The sequence below is a fragment of the Cyprinodon variegatus genome, unplaced genomic scaffold (assembly GCF_000732505.1).
Source record: "Cyprinodon variegatus isolate N-32 unplaced genomic scaffold, C_variegatus-1.0 Scaffold318, whole genome shotgun sequence".
Lineage (NCBI taxonomy): Eukaryota > Metazoa > Chordata > Actinopteri > Cyprinodontiformes > Cyprinodontidae > Cyprinodon > Cyprinodon variegatus.
In genome coordinates this window covers 1-21,054 of record NW_015150771.1, presented here as the reverse complement: position 1 = coordinate 21,054, position 21,054 = coordinate 1, and the positions used below count along the sequence as shown (strand labels likewise).

Genomic DNA, 21,054 nt, shown 5'->3' with positions numbered 1-21,054 from the left:
TCTTCCGACAAGACGATGGTCGAAAACATAAAGCAAAATCTAGAGTGGAATGGTTCACAGATAAAGATATCCAGGTGTTAGAATGGCCAAGTCAAAGTCCAGACCTAAATCTAATCGAGAATCGGTAGAAGGAACTGAACTAATATTGCTCACTCAATTATTCAGGTTTTTATTTAAGAAAGTTTAAAAAGTCCATTGAATTTCGTTCCACTTCATGATTGTGTCCGACTTGTTTATTCTTCAGAAATTGTTTTTTTTTATATATATATATTATATATATATATATATATATATATTTATATTGAGAGAGGCTTACTGCAAGCATGTATTTTTATAGTTGCATAATCTATTCATTTTCGATAACTTGACTAACCGAAATGGTATTATAAAGACTATTATTGCTTAACATGGAGGTAGGTTGTACAGACCTTGACATTTCTTTGATAAACCATGGAAATAAATGCATCAGGGTTGCGGTGGGGCTGGTGCATATCTCCAGCAGTCTACGAGCGAAATGTTGTCTTGGTTTTTTATTTTATACATTCTTTTCCATTATTTTGTCAGTCATTTTTTTTAATTCAAGAAATAGATCCGTTTCCAGATTAAACAGATTGTTTTCATCATTCTGTTTTAGTTATCCTGTGTTAACTTAAAAAACAAACAAAAAAAACAATGAATTAAATTATCATCAGAAAAAGACCTTTTCCTCTCCATCCAAGTGAAATAACAGAGTTCAACCAAACTCCATAGTATTCAAGCTGATTGGATTATGCAAAATGTGGCGATGATTCCTGGAAAGGCTGCCCCCCCCATGTCCCTTGCAGAAGAGACGCATATGGGAAGGTGTAATTGTTGTGACTGTAGCAGCAGGGAAGCAAAGAGCTGGAGAGGGAGCCAGGAGGAGGGAGATAGGGGGAGGGGTTTGTTTATTTCCTTTTTTCTAAAATGATAACTGCGCCCCCAGAGTCCACTGGAGAAAAAAAAAAAAAAGAGGAAAACACACAAAGGTAGTCGGATGTAGGGAGACGGAGACAGATGACTGAGAGCAGGGGACAATGGGACGCAGCATCAGCAGCAGCAGAGACTCCCGAAAGCGACGCGTTGGAGAAGGGAGGGACGGACAGACACACGGAGACACAGAGGCAGCGCGTGTGCCGGTCCGCCGCTCATCGCCCAAACAATGAATGTGCTGTGGTCGCTGCCGGCAACACACCGTAGCCAGAGGGGTGCGCACTGAGAGAGAATGGCAGAGGCAGTGATTCAGAGGGGGGGGGTTAAATAGAAATAGGAAAGATGGTGTCCTCCTGTAGATAGCGTGTGCCTTTGTACATGTTTGTTGTGTTTGGCTGATCATGTGTGTCTCTGTGTGGCTGATGTGCATTAGCGGGAAACTGTCTGACACCATGATCTTCTGTAACCATTTAGGTGAATACAAGAAGGATGAGCTGCTGGAGGCTGCAAGGTGAGTACCAGACCCTGCATGCTCTTTGTTTTCACTTTGCTCCCTTCTTCTCCTTTTTTTATGCATTTGCCCACTTTGTTGCATCATTACATCTTTTGTTTTTATTCTAATCTCCATCCTTCTTTAATCTCTCTCAGCTACCTTAGTCTTCATTTCCTGTTTCCTTTTTTTTTTCCTCCCTTTGTTTATAATATTTTCATCCACCTCATTGCCTGCACAAGCACACTCAGCTCCCACACCAGTCCTATATTTTCAGATTGAGAGAACCCAGCACTTGTGGGCCGGCAACACTTGTGCGTTTTAAAGGCGTGTTATGGTTGCAGGCAGTTTATGTGGGCTGTGTGTTTTGTGTTTTTTTTTATCATATTTTTGTGCCTGGCTCTCACATTTAGTAGTGGAAAAGCGCCTGATTTTTGAATAGTGTGTGGGTGGCAGGGCGCTTGATGCCTCAACAGACCCCCCCTGCCCACTCTTCCCTCCTCCACTGCCCTCCATCTCTTCCAGCTTAATACACAAACATATCAGGAAGCAGCTGGTTTAGTGTGCAGGTACCCCAGTGTATTAGGGGGTCAGAGGGCTGTTTATGTGTAAACCCAGCATGGCCGCCTGACAGCTGAGCCCGTGACTGCCTCATCACCCTGTCATTAGGAGGAATTTACTTTGATCTTAGGGTCATGGTCAGTCATTTACCATGGTACCTTGGCCTGCGGAATGTTGTTCCTATACTGTAGTTTATGCAAATATCAGTTTATGGTCTAGATCAGGGCTTTAGTTGCTGTTTGTGAGAAATTATGCGTAGTGTAAGAGGAAGGGACAAATATTCCTTGAATTAGATGGCTGATGCAGGGCTCCTGTGCTGTCTGAAAAGCATGAAGCTTATATTTAATATTTTCCAGGGTTGGGTGAATGTAAACATTTTTATTAAAATGTAGGATTAAAAACTTTAATCTTAATCTTGTCTGGTGGGTCCTTTCTTCATTGTGTCTTCTTTCCTTTTTGAATCTTCCTTCCTTCCTTCCTTCCTTCCTTCCTTCCTTCCTTCCTTCCTCGTTGTGTCAGACTGAATAAACAGCCAACATGCCTCTAGAGGAAATATATATATTTTTTTAAGTTTCTCTTATTGGTTCTGAAAATAGGCCTATTTTCTTCCTTCCTATTAGAATGTAGCTTTTTTCTTTAGGCAATAGTAAAAGTTTTCCCCTCGCTGGTTAGCTGTCTAGCCTGGTCAAGTTGAATAATTACAAAGTTTGGTCTCCAGGACATTTCTATGATCAGGGAGCCATCTTTGTGCAGAGATTTTATTCAAATAAATGTATTTTCACAATCACAATATTGATACTTAAACTGAAACTAAATGATCATTTTAAAATGAGATTTTAATGACGCTAAAAAAGAATGCTAACCAACTAGGCCCTCTGTGAAATTCGGAAGTTAAAGGAGAATGAACCCTCTAAAGGCTGTGAAAGGATTCAATGTCTATCCATAACAGTTTCAAACATGATTAGGAGCTCCATATGCCAAGAAAAAAGAAAAAAAACTTAAAAGAAAAGATTGGGAGAGAAACTAGCAGGAAGTAACTCCAGGTTATCAGCTTTGTTATCAGCTTTGCTCCAACCAAACCGCAGCAATAAAACGGATAAAGTGACTTTTTACTTTGGTCCAAACCCCAATCATTCTGCCTTTCCTTTATTTTTAACACGTCTGTCTTTTCCTCTCTCAGATACCTTTCTCTCTTTGCTCCAAGACGTTAATCATTGTGATTTCATCAAGAGGCAATCATGTTTGTGGCAAATTACACAAACATGTAGTCTTTTGTTGTTTCTTTTGCTAAATTTCTGCGTTTTTTTTTATTTCTGTATGTAATGTGTTCTTGGTTCTTTAATATTTTCAGGAGTGGAAACGAGGAGAAGCTAATGGCCCTGCTTACGGCGCTCAACGTCAACTGTCACGCGAGTGATGGGCGCAAGGTAAGAGCCAAGGAGCATGCACAGAGAGACTATGAAGCTTATAACAAGCTCATCTCTGTCGTCTGTGTGACCGCATATTTCCCGACGGTCATTAGGGTTCCCATACACGTTAACACCCCCTTTATTTTTATTTTTTGTTGTTAGAAAAGTTAGAAAAGAAAAACATGCTGGTATGACAGCTGTGTGTCTATTTGAAATAATCTTAGCATTCACCAACAGGCATTAGTGTCCTTTCTTGGCTGTCAGTCATTTAAATGAACAGATAGAGACATTGAACGTTTACAGCATAAATTATCGCTCATGCTCAACAATAATGATGCATCGCAGCAAACAGAAACCTGTCAGTCTCTTGGAAACAAGATTGTTTTTCAAATATCTTTTTTTCCCTTCAGACACATTATAAGTTTCTGTTACTTAAATTGCTGTTCCTGTTTGTGTATTAATATTGTTTTAGTAAAGTTAACTTCATAATACTTAGAGCTGGTAGCCGTGGTATACAGTGATGATAAAAATAAAGCACAAACTTTGAAAATCAATATTCATCCATCAGGACACCTACAGTTTGTTTGGGTTTTTTTTTCAGTGCAGGTTTGCTCTAAGTTTATGACCAAACGGACAAGCTGTGGTTTAGAAACCAAGCTGACCGCATGTTTCACCAGATTGTCTGATCATATTGCGCAGAGACTTTTTCTATTGCTCCATTCATCTCAGATCGTTAAGGAAGAAAAATATTTAATGGCTGTCATAAAGTAATTTCTGTCTTTTTTTTAATCTTTAACTCTTATAAAATGGTCAATGTGGTCATAAAACAGCCCCCATCATCAACCCTCCAACACCATGCTTAATAGTAGATATGAGGCGTGTGTTCCTTTTTCTCTTTGTCTTTTGGGTTATTCAGATAAAAATCTTGCAAATCGGTAAAAGCAACGCTGTATTTTGACAAAGACAGTCAAACATGCAGCCGACATTGATAATAGGGGTGTGTCTCAACATGTTTTTTCATTCTATTGTTATTTTAAAATGATCTTTAAACTCTGTCCAGATTGAAAGACATCTACTGTACAGTTTTCTCTTCTGTTATTGCTGCTGGCTTTTTATCTGGGCATTAGGGATGGAACGGTTTATGAAAACCGTCCGAACCGTTCGGTTTGACTGTCTCGGTTCGGTTCGCGTGTGTTGCGTATGGTTCATGCGCTGCTCCTTTTTCTCATAGGCGAAGCGATTACACTCCAGAGCAGAAGGTGGCGGTACTGCGACCAAAGCCAACCACCAGTAGTAAACAAGAAGAAGAAGCGAAGCAGCGTAGCCGGGTGTAGCAGAAAAAAATCAGTCGTTGTCGAAAATTGTGTGGGTATGGCGAGTGGGAAAGAACAGGAGTTGGAAGACGCGCCAGCAGCACTTTATAGGTCTGCTGTATGGGACCACTTTGCATTTAGAGTGACCTACGATGACGGCGGAAAGAAAGTTGTTTATGCTAACAGCAACATGACCAACATGTCATGCTAACCCCGAAATCCCACAAACTCCGTCAGCGCCCCGCTGCGCTCCAGACCGCCTGCACAAAGCAAAGCCTACAGCCTCCACTGTGGCTCCCGTCCGCTCCGCTCTGAGTTCCTTGGAGATGGTAGAGGGCATGCGCGAGATGATTAAATTCAAAGCAGCAAAACATGCGGAAATGATCCAGGGTTTCCGCGGATCATTAAAAATAATTACAATTCATTATTATTATTATTTTTTTCATTAATTTCATAAAATGTTATTTTTTCATTAATTTTTATTAATTTTTTAATTTTTCAGTGTAACAATAAACATATACCGAACCGAAAACCGTGACCATGAAACCGTGAATCGAACCAAACAGTGGATTTTGTGAACCGTTCCACCCCTACTGGGCATTGTGTTAACAAAGGTGGTCAAACTAGCTAAAGATCAGCTGTTAAACATTATATTATGAGCAGCAGCATCCATCCAGGTTAAAGCACTTTTACTCAAATTGGCTCCGATTCACAACAAATTATATAATTTGAGTGAAAATGAATACCCCAAAAATTTATTTTTTATGTTGATTGTCTTCGTTTCCAATGGAAATGACAGTTCCAGGTATTTTCCATCAGACATCTACCTTTACCTCCCAGGTATAAACATAGGAAGGAAAAGTCTATAAAATAAGCACATAAAAGTAAAACTATGGCAGTTTTTTTGCTGAATGGGGAAGATTCAGAGTAGAATGAATGAGGAAGAGGAAATGGTCTGAAATGCTTCTGATGGGCTGTGAAGCAGAAAGGATCCTAGGGTAAGACTTCAGGGCATGAGGTAAAGCCAGGTTTGCTAAATAAGATTATAGGTACAACATGAGTACAGCAACGTTTGGAGCAAAGCTCTGTTATCATTCTGGGACTCTAGCATCAGCAGGGAGTCTTGAGCCTTGGGTTTAGTTCTTCTGCACTACAGCAGCACGTCTGGCTTATGACTGATTAGTCCCCTGGATGACAGAGTGGAAGGAAAAGCAGACAGCTCTCTGGTTTTTGTGGCTTCTGGCTTTAGTTGGCCCGGTCCCTGTAGTCCTCCACATCATTGCTTTCCAAGCTGACAGAAATATAAAACCCAGGGAGTCTGTTGCTTTTTCCCTTATCTTGACAGCAGAGTGACAGAGAAGCTGAACTCGGCAGAGATGATTATCCAAACTGTTTCAGAATTCCCTGTGCGCTCCAGTCGCCGTCCCTTATGGTGTTAAACGGTGTTGTTAAAATCATCTAAACGCCAGTTTTGTTCAAACAAGGTATATCTAACTTTCACCTCCATAATCAGATTCAGACTTTTTCTAAAGATTACTCTAGTTTATTGGACACTGAACCGGCTTTCGCCCAGTTTTATAGTTGCTATGAGAACTGCAGGGGCAATCTGGGACCCAAAGGGAGCATTTTAGCCTTTACTCTCGGTAGCTGTCATATAAATGCCACAGAAGCTTTGAGGAGGCTTTTTTCTCTAATTATGGGCCCCTGAGTGTTTCAGACTGTGCTCAGCTGCAGCTTGGGTTCATCGTATTGCCTTCATATCCATTTGTGAGAGAGCGTCTCCTCGCTGCGATTGGTCCGAGCAGCCTGTTGGGGATCTGATTCCTCCAGGGACAATCGTGCAATATGAAATCTTCAGAGAGGCAGGGGACACGCAAGAGATCATTTCATATTGCTTGAATTTAATGGAGCATGAGTCCATCATGGCAGCCATATCCAGAAGATAAACCTGGTCCCCAGACAGACAATGAAACGACCTCTCCTGCACAATTTTCATTTGTGCTGCTCTTTAATTGCTCCAAGTGTTTGTAGTCACACAGATGACATTTCATATGTTTTCCTGCCTGGTCTGTTTTATCCATCCTACCTTCTGAGAAGTTGCTGCTAATTGAAACTGCAGTCCAGCTAAGGGAAGTGATTGGCTGATTCATAGAGGTATGAGATGATTTATTGGGGTTTATGAAAAAAAAGACTTAAACGTTCAGATATGTTTATTGCATTGCTTTATACAAAGTTGGATGAAGTCAACATGCATGTATCTAATAGACAGGTGTCGTCTTGTTTTTACAATTTTGAGGTTTCCTCTAAGGATGCTAGTGTTTTTAATTTATCTCTGTGTATTAGAAGTGTATTTTTCCCCCCAGAGTCTCATAAAATATCATTATGGTTAGATAATGAGTATAAAGACTCTTGGTTCTCAGTGTTGCCTATTTAAATAATTTTTCTAGTCTTCCCTCCTTCAGTTTTTCATTGCTTTTAAATGTATGTTTGACAATCAATGTGTCGTTATATCTGAATTACCCCCTTATCGATTTTCCTGATAGTTTGACTTGGTTTTAATGAGGCAATATATATGTGACAACTTTTGATTGCAGGAGTAGAATAGATAAGAATATTTATCTTATTGTCTACAAATCATCCAACTGGTGTACATGAAATTGAAGTTTCAAGACAAGGAATGGCCGCCATCTGAGTGCAATATAAACATAAAGCAGGGTTTCAGCTACATGTAGCCGATCGTAGGCGACCAATAAAGGAAATTAAAAGCTGCCGCACCTTCAGAATAAATACAAAAGATTTATGTTAAAGAGACATAATGTAAGTTTGTACAGAAAAATATCTTTAAAATAGCCTTTTTTATTTGAGGCTATTTTAAGAAGTGCTCCCTTCTCCTCAGTGGAACTTTAGCAGTCTTATGGCGAAGTGGATGAAACTATTTCTGAAACCTCGCAGTTCTAGCTCTAACTTCCTCTTCAATGAATGGAGCAGGGAAAGAGTCCATAGTGGGGGTGTATGTGGAGTCATTGATGATCTTCCAGGTTCTGCTGAGACAGTGCTTGTGTTCCAAAAGGGGTCCTGATGATCTTTGCTGTACTCACAGCCATCCGTGGTGATTTCCTTCCAAAGACCATGCAGCTGCCAAACCAGATGGAGATGGGAGGAGGCAGCTGGGCTCTCTTCATTTGGTCCAAAATAAAACGAAATAAAGAGCTCATTTTATGGTTGGTGTGGATTGAAGAGTCCAGTGCTGATGGTGAAATTGATGCAACCAGGAACCTGTTGCTGGGACGTAACCACAGTGGGTTGGAGCAAACAATAGAAAAGCAAAAAAAAATAAGTACAGACTAAAAAAACATGATTCAACCGTCACTACTATGCTAGTTGCAATATGTAATCAAAAAGACCTTGTTGGATGCATTTTGTTGGAATGCGTTGAATGTATTTTGTTTGTGGATTAGATGAAAACAAAAGGTTTGGGACATTAAACTTTGTCCCGAAATTGTGCCGCCATATTTAATACTTTTCACTGTTATTAACCAAAGAAGCTCTGATACAGTTTACAGATATTTCATTTAAATCTTAATATCTGAATGTAATTCTTGGCTGGTAGTAATTTAATATTTTCCTATCATGGATACATTTATTTAACATTTATTGCTCTTTTTGGTGACATGGTTTCATGAGCTTGTATAAATAAATCAAAGGATACGGATGTTTAATCTAGTGCAAGGATCGGGCTGCCCGTTGCTGGTGTAGCGTCTATAGCCCCATTTACACTACCCTTTTGAAACAGTGCCGAGGTCGGTCCGAGCACGGTAACCGAGACAACCGTTGAGTGTAACCTGCAAGCAAAACTCAACCGGACCTCGCCAGACACAACCGAACCGCCCTAAACTGGTAGTTGTTCACCAGTAGGGCTTGGCGTTCACCAGTAGGGCTTGGTCAGTTCAGGCTCGGTTCTCTGATAACAGCGCGCATGAGCAGACTGCGTCATCTCCTTACAGTCAGCCTTAACATCCATCGTTGTTTCGTGCGTCTGTAATCCCTAATTAGACTATCGTTCGTCGTATCCGCTTCCCAAAAGCCGACTCTGTCAGCTAAATTCACCAAAGTCTGCCTTCTTCGCCTGACTCTCTGCAAACACAAAATATCAAAATGATAACAAAACATAACTTCCTGAGTGTTATTGGCGGCACCATATCAGTTTGCTTGTTTACCTCTGGGGAGCAGTAGTACCGTAGATTGCCACTAGGAGGCGAGGAACCGTGTTAGCGCGGTGTGTAAATCGTCGTAAGGATCGGCACGTATCGGTTTTCAGAGGGTAGTGTTAATGGGGTTTATGATTGTCTACATCATGTTTGTAAAACCAGGTTATAACAATCATGTTTTTGCATTGCAAACTGTATTTTAGGCTGATGACATTATTTTTGTCTTATAAAAAAGAAAAAGAATAACAATCAAGTCTCAAAATGTAAAGAATTTTAACTTGAGATGTACATATACAATTATATTGGAGCAGCGTGTTAAAGCTCCCCACATAAAACTGCTGAAAGGAAATCTAGATGCATAGAATCGAGTGTAACACTGGTGAAATGTTGTTTCACTGTTGTGTAAAGCTGCTGAGATTTTAAATGATATTTTCTTGATTGTAACAATTGGACATAAAGATGTTAAAAAATAAGCTGCTACCCTGAAGGACAGTGATCTTCAGATCTTTTTCTTTATTTTTGATATTTTTTCTGTGTGATATAGTGTGCAAATAGCTTTTTTCATGGCTGGTTTATTGATACCGATCAGATCATGTTTATCTTACGTAAAAAAAAAAAAAAAAAATGAATCAAAATAATTGATTATCAGAATTGTTTGCCCAGATCGGAAGTAGTGTTTTTATTCACTGTTATCAATTGTAAAATGGCTAAATCTGGATTCAAACTACTGAGATATGGTATGTAATGATGGACAGAATTAGTCAGAATAGTTCTTAGTCATCAGCAAAGTAAACATTGTAGTTTAAACCAAAGGAAAATGCATGTAGAGACCCTTATTTAGACCCTATGTGTATTTTGTATATCGAGTGTTAATATCTTGTGCCAAAGTCTGCCAAAATGTTCAGATTCTAGATGTTTCCTTTATGTCTCATAGCACGTAAGAGATTACAAGCTCAAACTGATAAAATAAACAGACTTCCCATTAATCCACTTGGCCTCTTTGATGTCTTTTAAAGCTCCACAAGCATTAAGAGTAAAGTCAGCCAAAGCAGCAGCACAGGGAGATGGAGTCTGGAGCGTTGGGCGGATCAGTGATCTCAGCCTGATATTTAATCCAAGAATGACTTGAGGAGCTGGACTAATACTGATACTGGATCATTCCTTAGCACCTTAATTTTACTTAAGCAGGGACAGATTTGTAGAGTTTTTACAATACAATTTTGCTTAATGAGAAAACTGTGTCCCAACACAGACTTGTAGCTGCAGGTACAAAGCATCACCAGGAGAATTTAAAAAAACAAAACACAAGTCTTTGAGTCGATAGCTGCTCGATGCGACCACGCTTACATGATTTGATTTGGCGCTATGACAAGTCATTATAAAGCTGCCACTCTGCGACGATCCATTCACACACATTAAAATTCTCATAAGTGCTCCAGTTGTAATCACAGAGAAAATAGCATTGGAGAAATCAATTATTGATTATAATAAAGCTTGTCTGTTGATGTAAAGAGCTACCTCCCAGACCCAGTTCCGCTGCTTAAAGAATGTATTGGTGCCTTTAGTGAGTTGAGAAACTCTGTAAACACTTAATGCTCGTATGAATAATTGCATAGGTGTCATGCCTTTTATTTACCTCCTTAATCAGATCTAGAATGGGTTATTAGCTGGCATCTGGAGAACTTGATAGCAAGCAGATTCATTTATTTGAATTAAGTGCAAATAGGCAGGATGGCAAAAAACAATGCGCAGAGTTGGGGGGGTAATACTGCAACTCAGCTAATTCTTCTCCTGTCAGATTGCTGGTAAATAATTTGTTACGGGTTTTAATACTTTGGAACTCCATTTCTTGTAACAACAAGGCAGAGCTAATTGGTTTCTGGTAGCAATTTTTATTCATGCTCATTAACATGATTACATCCCTCCTCTATCCAGCAGTTGCATTCAATATAACCTATGGGGGATGATCAGGCATGAGTTGTATGAGTGAAAGCCAAGTTAAGAAGGATAGAAATGGATTGTAGCAGTATTGTTTAATCACACTTTGACATAAGGCAAATACAGCATTTAGGAAAGGAGTGTTGGACCTGAACCGCTCACTATTTAAGGATAAAGTATGAAGTCAGGATGTCTGAAGATTTATGGGTTTATAAGCTTTATGGGAATGGTACTACCTTTTGTTAAAGCCAAACCAGACCTGGATCCTGTCATAAAACAGGGACCTAAAACATACCAGTTAAAACACCAGACATCTGCTGAGAATTAAAACTTTTAGTAATCAAGAAACTTTTCTTGAATAACAATTCTGTACTCCTTTAAATAAAAGTAATAACTATGTAATCCAGAGCGTAGATTAAAACCATAACGTTATGTACAATGTGTTAGCGATGATCGATACCAAAATAAGGTGCTTAAGCGGATTCCAGAAAAGAAAAAGGTAAGAAAAGCTGCTGGTAGAACGGAAAAAAATTCCCAAAATAGGTGGACGTTGCTGCTATAGTGAGTAAAGACTGCGACCAGGAGATTAAATGGGGAGAGCATGGCTGAGGAGGGGGCTGTGAAACTCAAGGTAGCCCGATAGGAATCATTTTACAGCAGAATATACTAAAGTATATCCATGTCTAGGTGAAGAATGATTAAATGATTAAGTCTGTATGTATGGGGCACGTTTCGTTTCGGCTGTCTATGGCGGTGGGGTGATGTACTTACAGTAATATGAGGCCCACCCAGATAATGTTGCTTACGGGCCTATTATTGTGTCATTATGCCATTGAATCCACACATACAAAGAAATCAAACCATAGATGTCATGAAATAAATTGTTTTGCAATATAGTGAAATGGCACAGGGAAAAGCATTGAACAACACACTTACTAAAATTTATTTAATACTTTGCACAAAAGCCTTTGTTGGCAATGACAGCTTCTACATGCCTCCTCTATGGAAAAATTATTCACATGCATTGCTCTGATGTGATTTTGGCCCACTCTTCCACACAAACAGTCTTTAAGTATTGAAAGTTTTGTAGGCCTCTTCTATGAAAACTGATCTTTAGTTCATTCCATTTTTTTTTTTCTATTGGATTCAAGTCAAGTGATTGGCTGGGCCATTCTAGCAGCTTTATTTTCTTTCTCTGAAACCAATTGAGAGTTTCCTTGGCTGTGTGTTGTGTCCTTGTCTTGCTGAAATGTTCACCCACATTTCATCTTTATCATTCTGGTAGATCGCAGCAGATTTTATGGATTATGCTGCCATTTTCTGGAGTATGATGCCAAAAGTGCTCACTGGGACATTCAGAAGTTTAAAGATCCTTCTGTAAGCAATTCCATCGTTTAGATTTGCAATAAGGCTCCAATGTCTTCAGAAAGCTCTTTACTTTTACCCATCATGAGGTTTTTCGTGTCATGCCAGAGACACCTAGGCCATCATTTGGGACTGAACTAGCTGATATTAATTTGCACTGACAAGGGGCAGGATTGCTTTCTAATTACCGAGAGATTTCGGCTGGAGTCTTGGCTTTCCATGCACCTCCCTTTCTTCATGTGTTCAATACTTTGCCCCTTTGCCTTTCCAGATTATTACACATGCCTTAATTTCTGTACATCTATGTATAATTTCTTTATATGTGTGGATTGGGTGGATTGTTACTGACATCTGGTGAAAATATCATGTCAATAGCAGCTCTAGAAATATATTTACCTTGAAAAATTGTGGTGTGTTCAGTACTTATTTTACCCGCTATAGGCTTTGTTTCCTTTAGAGTAAAAATGACCTTGACTTCACACAGACACACATGCAAATTCTCATCTGACTATAGGTAGTGAGGACCATTTGTTGACTCCCACCGACTTTGATTATTTTCATTTTCAACCCTTTCTATACCCTAATCCTGACAATAAATCTAACGAACCAACACCAGAGCATACCTCAGCCAAACCCTAAACTAAACCCAATTCACCACCTAACAATGAACCTAAACATTGGCAAAATAGCATGTGAGAAACAGCAAAATGTCCCCACTCTACAGCAACCAATCCTCAATATGATGGTAAAATCAGGAAAAAAAGGGTCTTAACTCTGATGCCCAGATAGGTGCACACTGCTGCCCTTACAGGGACATCCTATTCACTTCCATTCATACCTTGTTCATTTCTTTTACCTAAACCAGACTCTCAACCGAAAGCAGAAATTAATTACGCCAGTTTGGCTTCCAAGCCCCTCCACGGTGTTGTCAGCTTGCTGTTTGTGCCTTACACGAGTCTGCACAAGAGTCACTGCATAATTTTGTTACGGTTTGGTAATGACAATACAGACTGTCATAAAATGTGTATCTATCATCTTAGGTTCCATTGGGTAACTGCATGCTATTAGTTATGTAATGTATCTCTATCTAGGATCACTATTTTCCTCCTTACACACACACAGCCATCTTTATAGTACAGTCTTCCCCTTTTGGCAGTGGGTATTGGTGCATTACCACATGCACTCAGATGATTGATCTATCCCAGATGGTTGTTATTATCTCAGCTGAGTGGAGGGGGGATATCAAAATACTTTGAGTGAATCCTACTGCTCACCCATCATCATCAATGCTTGCTCAAAAATAATGGTTCCTCCTTTCCATTCTAACGCACGCTTTGGATGGAAAAATATTAGAGTTTGTTGTGATCTTATGAACTTTTGATCCATCGACTTGAAGAGTAATAAGTTTAGTCTTTCCCATTTCTCGTTGAAATATCAAATCGCCCAAAAGCCGAGCTGAGTATTGATTTGATTAAGAATCAAATAGATTCAGATTCTCAAGACATGAAATACGATTTTTTGATCCCATTGGTTCCAGTTCAGATTGAATCGGAAAAAACTGGATCGGTGTATCTTTACTAATAAAGTAAAAGTAGTAATGAGTATCGTTTAGAGCAGTATCAATTAATCGATACTGCTTATTTTTTTGATTGATAAAATTGATAATCAGAAAGCTAAATGTTCCTTAAAGAAGACTTTTTACTAAGCAAAACCAAGTAAACCAAACTTGAGGAGCTCTGAGTAGAGCCCATCGATGGAGAACATGCCTTTTTTAATCTTAAATGCAAAATTTATATACAATTTTTTTTTTTACAATTTTCTTGTAATTACTGCTCTAAGTGGGTCGCTCTGTCAGCTAAAGGCATGGTTTAGAGTCTCTATACTCCAGTTAACGATTAATCAATTACTAAATTAGTTGACAATTATGTCAATAATCAATTCATCACAATTAATCAGATTAATTGTTTCCACCCTAAAGGAAACACATAATTAGTGAATCAATTTAAATTAGAAGGATTGAGGTTACTCTGGTCGTCTCCAAGGAAGTTTAATCAGCTGCGTTGAAATCTGATTCTAAATGCTTTTAGGTAATTATTGACCTACTGAATAACAGTTTTAACAGCGATGTTGGATAAATCGGCTCCTGAGAGGTAATGCCTTTAAGATAAACATTTTTTTGATCCAGAGATAGGGAAGGTAGTATACTTATTTCTTCTAGGAGTGAATTTCTCAGAGCTCTGGACTTGGAACATTCCTGAAGTCCTCAGCTCCTTGAGAAAGGCAGCCTTTTTTAGGTGGTAGGCAGAGCAGATAAGATAGACAGGTGTAGGCTTAGACATCAGCTCATGGGCTTTTATGTCCTACTGCGTGAGTGCACAAGGGGAGCATAAGATGAAAGCTCTAGCTGTGGGTTATTTATCTTCCAAGATGCTGGCAGGGCAGAGCTGTCAGCAGCTTTATAATGTGTGTGTGTGTGTGTCAGTCAGAGGAAGCACAGACAGTTTTGCTAATATGTTTATTGATCCAGTCATCTGACACTACTCATCTTGTTAGAGCATCCACCTACTCACTCGCAGCCCTGACCTGACTACTTATGTAGCAGAAATTTCAACTTTAAAGGCATACTGCGCTGTGCTTAAAGTTCTAATTTCATGCCTAAAATGATGCTGCTTTTCCCTTCACCTCAGGGGTGGTTTCCATTCAAGCTGCATCCAGTACTGCCTGCTTAGCACTGCTTCTTAACAGAGTAGCATCAGGTAGAGTTTATAAATCCTACCAACAACAATCTAAATCCCTCTTACAGCAATGTTTATGGACACAGATCACTGGTCTACCATCGTAACAAGCTTCTAGAAACATTCAACACAGATTTTATAATCAGTTAATCAAATAATCATGATTAATCTATTAATGAAATAATCCTTAACTAATTAATCAAATAATTGTTAACAAGAGTATAGACACTCTAAAACATGCCTGTGGCTGACAGAGCAACCCACTTAGAGCAGCAATTAAGCAATATTGTGAAGAAATATATAAACGTTTTGCATTTAAGATAAAAAAATCTCTCTGAGTTGGCTGTATCTGGAACTCCTGAAGTGGAAAAGGTTTAGTTTAACCTGGTTTAATTTCATAAAAAGTGTTTTTTAAGGAATCTTTGGCTATCTGATTATTAATCGATTAATAAAAAAAAAAAATCAACAGATTAATCGATTTGCAAAATAATAGTACGTTTGAGCGTTACAGCGAATCTTGGTAAAATATGAGATCTTGGAGATGTCTCCCAGTCCTTGTATGAGATTTCTTACAGCTAGTTCTGAGTACATCGTATTGCTAGAACTGCTTTCTAGTTTAGCGTCTGATAATGATTAGATATAAATGCTGCTGTAACAGTGATTTATTAGGACTTGTAAAGTATGAAACAGTCTAGACAGAAATAATTTTGTTGTTTTGTTGAAAAGGTGAATGAACATAAATACATTTCTTTGTCTCTGTGAATTTCTTTGTCTCATACATGGTTGAATCTCGTTTTCCGCTAAATGTGAAAAAGTGTTTGTTTAAAAAAGTGTGTACTTATGCTACCAGGTTATTGTAGCCTTTTTATTATAGTTGAATGATGCACAATATTTATCTTTTTTTATAAGGGTGGAAATTTTGGAAATTGCTTATGCTTCTAATCTTATTACAAAGATTTTTGAGTCTCAAAATTCTGGAATTTTTACAGGGTTTGTGAAATTTTTAAGACCCTCTGTAGAAAAATGTCTTCCACTTCTCAAAGAATTTGAACATCCTGTACCGTTTGTTTTTTTTCTCAAAGTGAAAATGTTGATGTCACCCTATACAGAATCCTATTATTCAAATGTATGATTCTGTTTTTGTTAGTTTTGCACTAAAAAGCTTAAAAGTCAGAGGCATGGCATCTGCTTTTAAGTCATTATGTTCTATTCTAAACATCAAACATTTACACAGAGATGCTTTTAGTGCTTTATAATGCGTCCAAAGACCTATTAGCTGCATCTTTGAAGGAACCAGTGAAGAAACATTCTCCAGCCCTGACCCAGGTCTTAGAACTGTTTCAGTCTGTGTGTGTGTGTGTGTGTGTGTGTGTGTGTCCTTTAGTAGTAAGTAGTAGTTTATGTGTTGGACTGAGGTCGTTCGAGGGAACAGGGAGGCTGAATCATTTGTGGGATCTGAAAAATGGGGGGGGTGCACTAACAGCACTAAATAGAATGGGCCAAATCCACCCACCGTTCCACAATACATCATTTCCTATTGCTATGGCAACTACTGACAGCTAGCCGTCACCGTTGTCATGGAAACAGCTTGACATGCTCGTAAAAAGTGGGAGAGGGAGGGAAAAAGTCGGATGTAAGGAGGGTTGAGGAAACCTGGTAAACAGAAGGATAGTACACAGCTGTAGGTAAAATATCCTATCAGTATTTTGATTATCTATCTGTATGGGAGATAAGATGACCACATCTTTAGGTTTGCAGTTTCTAGGCCAGGTCTGATTAAAGACATGAAGAAAGGCTGGGAGGTTACTTTTCCTAAACATAATTGAAAGCTGTCCACTTCTTCTGCATCCCTTATCTCTTTCTTTACGTCCTCTTCTCCTCCTCCTCCTCTCCTGCCATCCAGAAAAGCTTTTAGATGATTAAAACAAGGAGAGGAGGGTTACTTTTTTATTGTTGTTCAGTGGGCCATTGGCTATGCAGAGACGTAATCTTGCTAGCCTGGGATTGGTAGTTTGGAAATTTCAAGACCTTATTCCCTTTCAATCATTCCATCCAGCCATCTTTTAAACACTATATCCGTCCATGTGCAGTTCTGTCCATCCTTCCATCCAGTTGTTTTTCTAGTTGTCCTGCTGTCTGGTTATCCATCCTTCTTTCCACCCAGGGTTATCTACCCATTAATTGGCTCGCTTATTGATCCACAATTGTTCCATCTGTCAATCTGTCCTTGTTTTTGCTGTCAATCAATTTAATCAGTTCCTTCATCCGTCTTTGTGTCTATTTATCTTTTAAACAGTTGATGATTCCATCCATTCCTCCTCCTCCTGTCAGCCCTTCGTCAGGACATCCATCCGCACATTTTTCCCTTCCTTCCTTTCTTCAAACGCTCAATCAATCATCTCAATCTGACTTCTGTAAAATTATCTTCTATAAAGTATAAATATATATATATATATTTTTAAAGTAATGTTTTCTAACTTCTATGCATTTAATATCACAGATTAGGTTGTTTCTGATGTTGACAGTGACGTTTTTTTCTTTTGAAACACGTTTGTTTGTGTTCTCCTTTGAATAATGAAGAGAAAACCGAGCCAAAGCATCCAATAAATTCAAAGTGTGTCAAACTGAATACTCTCCTGTCACATCTCCAAGGATTTTCAGTGCACCAGTCTCTTATGTAAGATGGAACATTGAGAGAAATATTCATTTCGTGCAATTGTGTAAACGGCCTAATCTGATCTTCTGGCGAAACTGGCGCAGGCAGAATGTGTCTCTGTGTGTAAAGACAGAGGCAGTAAAAGCTGCCTGTTTTTGCTCACAGCAGGGCTTCTGCCCAATGCCTGTTACAGCATTCATTTAAGAAGAAAAAAACATTTGATCTTTTTCTCCTCTGGCATCTCTTATGCCTGCCTGTAGTTTTATATGACAAGCATCTTGCCCTGCTTGATTTAATAAAAAAAATCAGTTAAACCAGTTGTGGTTTATGAGAGGCAGCAGGCTTGGTTACATACACTTATGCACCAGCTCAAACAGCCTTGCCAGATTGAAGAGGCGGGGCTTAAATTACTCAGTCTGACCCTGGCAACCCTTGCATGGTGATGTAACTCTTGGCATAATAGTATCTCATGTTTTAAGATGCATCAAGGTGCTGTTTTTCTTTTTTTTAAGTTTTTGATTGCTGTTCATGTATATTCAAACTTGAAATAAAAGGTACTAAAGTATAGATGCACTTCTAGACTATCTGATATGAGGATGTTAAGAAAGTGCTTACTGTGTCCTGCTTCTTCCAAACGCTGCTGTCACATCCTGTAAGTATGCCTACGCCATCTGTCCCTGCAGCACCGCCTCACTCCTGCTGGCCGCTGCTGCTGCGGCTGTTTTTCAGATGATCCCCTGAGCTGGCAGCAGAGAGATGGTTGAAGATAATTTATTTTTCAGTGTTTTGCTCTGAAGCTTGGTGGGCATCAGGACTTGTCCTGAGTTGGAAACATACAGAGATCTCAGTAAATTTGAGCGTTATGTAACATTCTTAGAGCAATGCCAGCCAAAAATGTGGATGACATATCTACTATAGATTTATTAGTCATTTTATTGAATTGTATAATTGTGTTTTTGTTAGATTTGCTTAATGCCTAGAGCCCGGAACTCAGAACCATGTCATCTGCTGGTTTTGTCAGCTCTGTTTTATCATTTACAAAGTAAAGGCAGGTGTTAAAAAAACAAAAAAAAATGATGGCACTTCATGCTGTCCTTTTGCCAGATATGCAAAATGCAGAACTTGGATTCGCTTCACTCCCCAAAAATACCAGCACCAGGTTTAATGACCATCCATGTGATTAATGAATAACAGGCTCCTCTTAGCTAAACCCCACAGACATCTTTGCATGAAAGATGAAAGATTAGCGATACCAAAAGCAACATGTCAGATGAGCTGAAGTCTGTTGCTAAAGCTCTTTGACACCTTAGTAGAGCCACAAACTGATTGCCTCCATCCTACACGTCATTCCGGCAGTAATTCATGCAAAAGGAGCCCAGCCAAAGTAATCGGTTAATACACTGTACAGTGCATGAGCATCTTCTTAGGAAGCCTTATGGTTTGGAATCTAAATGGTGAGCATTCCTTTGCTTTAAACCATCATCCTCTAATTTACACAAATTATTTTGTTTCTTTTTTGCATTAAATTTGTGAAATAAACTAGCCGGTAATGTTCTAACTTATTCAGATGCATCTTTTTTCCTACTCTTATTAAAATATGTCTCAGGGTTTGAAGAACCTTTGTTGGCGAACCCAACAAAAGATTGTCGATGAGTTTATCTTTTTTTGGCCCCTGTTTTACGCCTCAGATTTAATTTGGGACTAGGACTAGGGCTAGCAATATTTTTGATACTATTGTGATTATGATAGAATTGACTATAAATACACTCTTTATTGATTCATTTGAGTCAGTGTTGGTAACTGTATAGCTCTGAATCATGCCACAGTAACCACAGCTCAACAAGCACTAACACTATTCCTAAAAAAAAAATATATATATATATGTTTAAAATGGGAATCTTTGAGACATGCGTTACATTAAGAAGTGTGATTTATACCACTGAACATCCAGAAGTAACCGCATTTAATCATATTCTCCATGCCCTAATGGAAACACTGAAAGAAGAAAAATATAAAAGATAAAATTCACAATTCACCCATTTTTTTTATCATCACTAATTTTAAATTATTGTTTAGACATCAAATCAAAATTGTGATGACTACTAGAAAATTATCTGCATAATTGTTAAGAATACAATAAGTGCCCACCACTGTAAAGGACCTTTCTCAGATCAAATTTACAAATTGTTTAAAGAAGAGCGTATAAACCTAAAAATGTTGTTAGAATAAAGGATTATCCATCCAGACTTTAGTCCGTTCCTAATCCAACCGTGTCTTTGTCCATTATCTAAACTGCGGTGCAGCCATTCCCCCTCCATGCTGGCATGAAAAGCAGCTATTCAGACCTTAAAAGTTGTCTGTTAAAGAACAAACAAATCCGGAAATTTCAGGTTTAAAAAATGTGAAATTATGACTAGGGCTGCAACTAAAAACTCTTTTGCAAATCGATTAATCTGTCGATTCTTTTTAGGGTTAATTGATTTCTAATCTGATCAAAATGTTCCTTAAAGAAGATTTTTTGCTAAATTAAACCAGGTGGAACTAGACTTTTTCACTTGTGGAGTTCTGGATAGAGCATATTGACAGATTAAAACTTTTTTTTTTAAATCTTAAATTAAAAATGTTTATATATTTTTTTAAACAATTTTGATATATCTAATTGGGTTGCTCTGTCAGCTAAAGGCATATTTTACAGTTTATACTCCACTTAGTGATTAATTAATTGCTAAGTTGAAGATTATTTCAATAATCGATTAATCAGGATTAATCTGAAATAATTGCTTGCCCTAATCATGACTCCTCCTTAGTTATTTACCCTTGTATGGTAATAGTCCTACGCCAAGCTAAATATTTACTCTAAAGTCAGATGAGTCAGTCTGTAGTCTCATAGGGTATGATGACTGACGTTATGATTTTTTACAACTGTGTTTTCATCACCAACTCATCCCTTTATAAAGGAAGCTGTGGAAGAAAAGCATGGCTGCTAAAAGCAGAGAAGTGTCCCTGTTGGGACAAACCGACTACTATCAGAAATAGATGGCTTTTCCTTGTCTAAATCTAAAAAAAAATAAATACCCAACAGGCTAAGATATTGTGTAAGCTTTGTGATATCTTGGTTTGAATGAATGTCTTCTTATTATAGCCTCATACTGAGTTTGTTTTGCCACACTCAGTGTGAGCGAATCAACAGCCGTGGTTATTTAGATTTCATGAGCCGTATTATCTCTGCCAAGGAATACATACGACATGCTCAGTTTATTTAATTATCGTCAGGGAAGCCCATAAACTAAATACATGTTTGCATGTTCATATAGAGCTAGGATGGAAGAAGGAATCATGATAAACCTGGGTTTATTGCATTAACTGTAGATATATGAGCAAGTTTAGAAAAAAATAGTTTGAGAAAGTATTTTCTTGCAGCCATTCCC

At 38.4% G+C, this 21,054-nt stretch overlaps 1 protein-coding gene across 1 annotated transcript in view; it reads left to right on the top strand.

Moving 5' to 3' along the window:
- The window catches only part of LOC107090949 (tankyrase-1-like), a 41,069-nt gene extending 37,481 nt beyond the window's left edge, over window positions 1–3,588 (top strand). The window contains exons 5-6 of the mRNA XM_015384610.1: window positions 1,426–1,462; window positions 3,354–3,588. Of these exons, the coding sequence (XP_015240096.1) occupies window positions 1,426–1,462; window positions 3,354–3,573 (257 nt within the window). The 3' untranslated portion in view covers window positions 3,574–3,588. The remainder of the gene's footprint in view (window positions 1–1,425; window positions 1,463–3,353) is intronic.
- The last annotated feature ends 17,466 nt before the right edge of the window (window positions 3,589–21,054 follow it).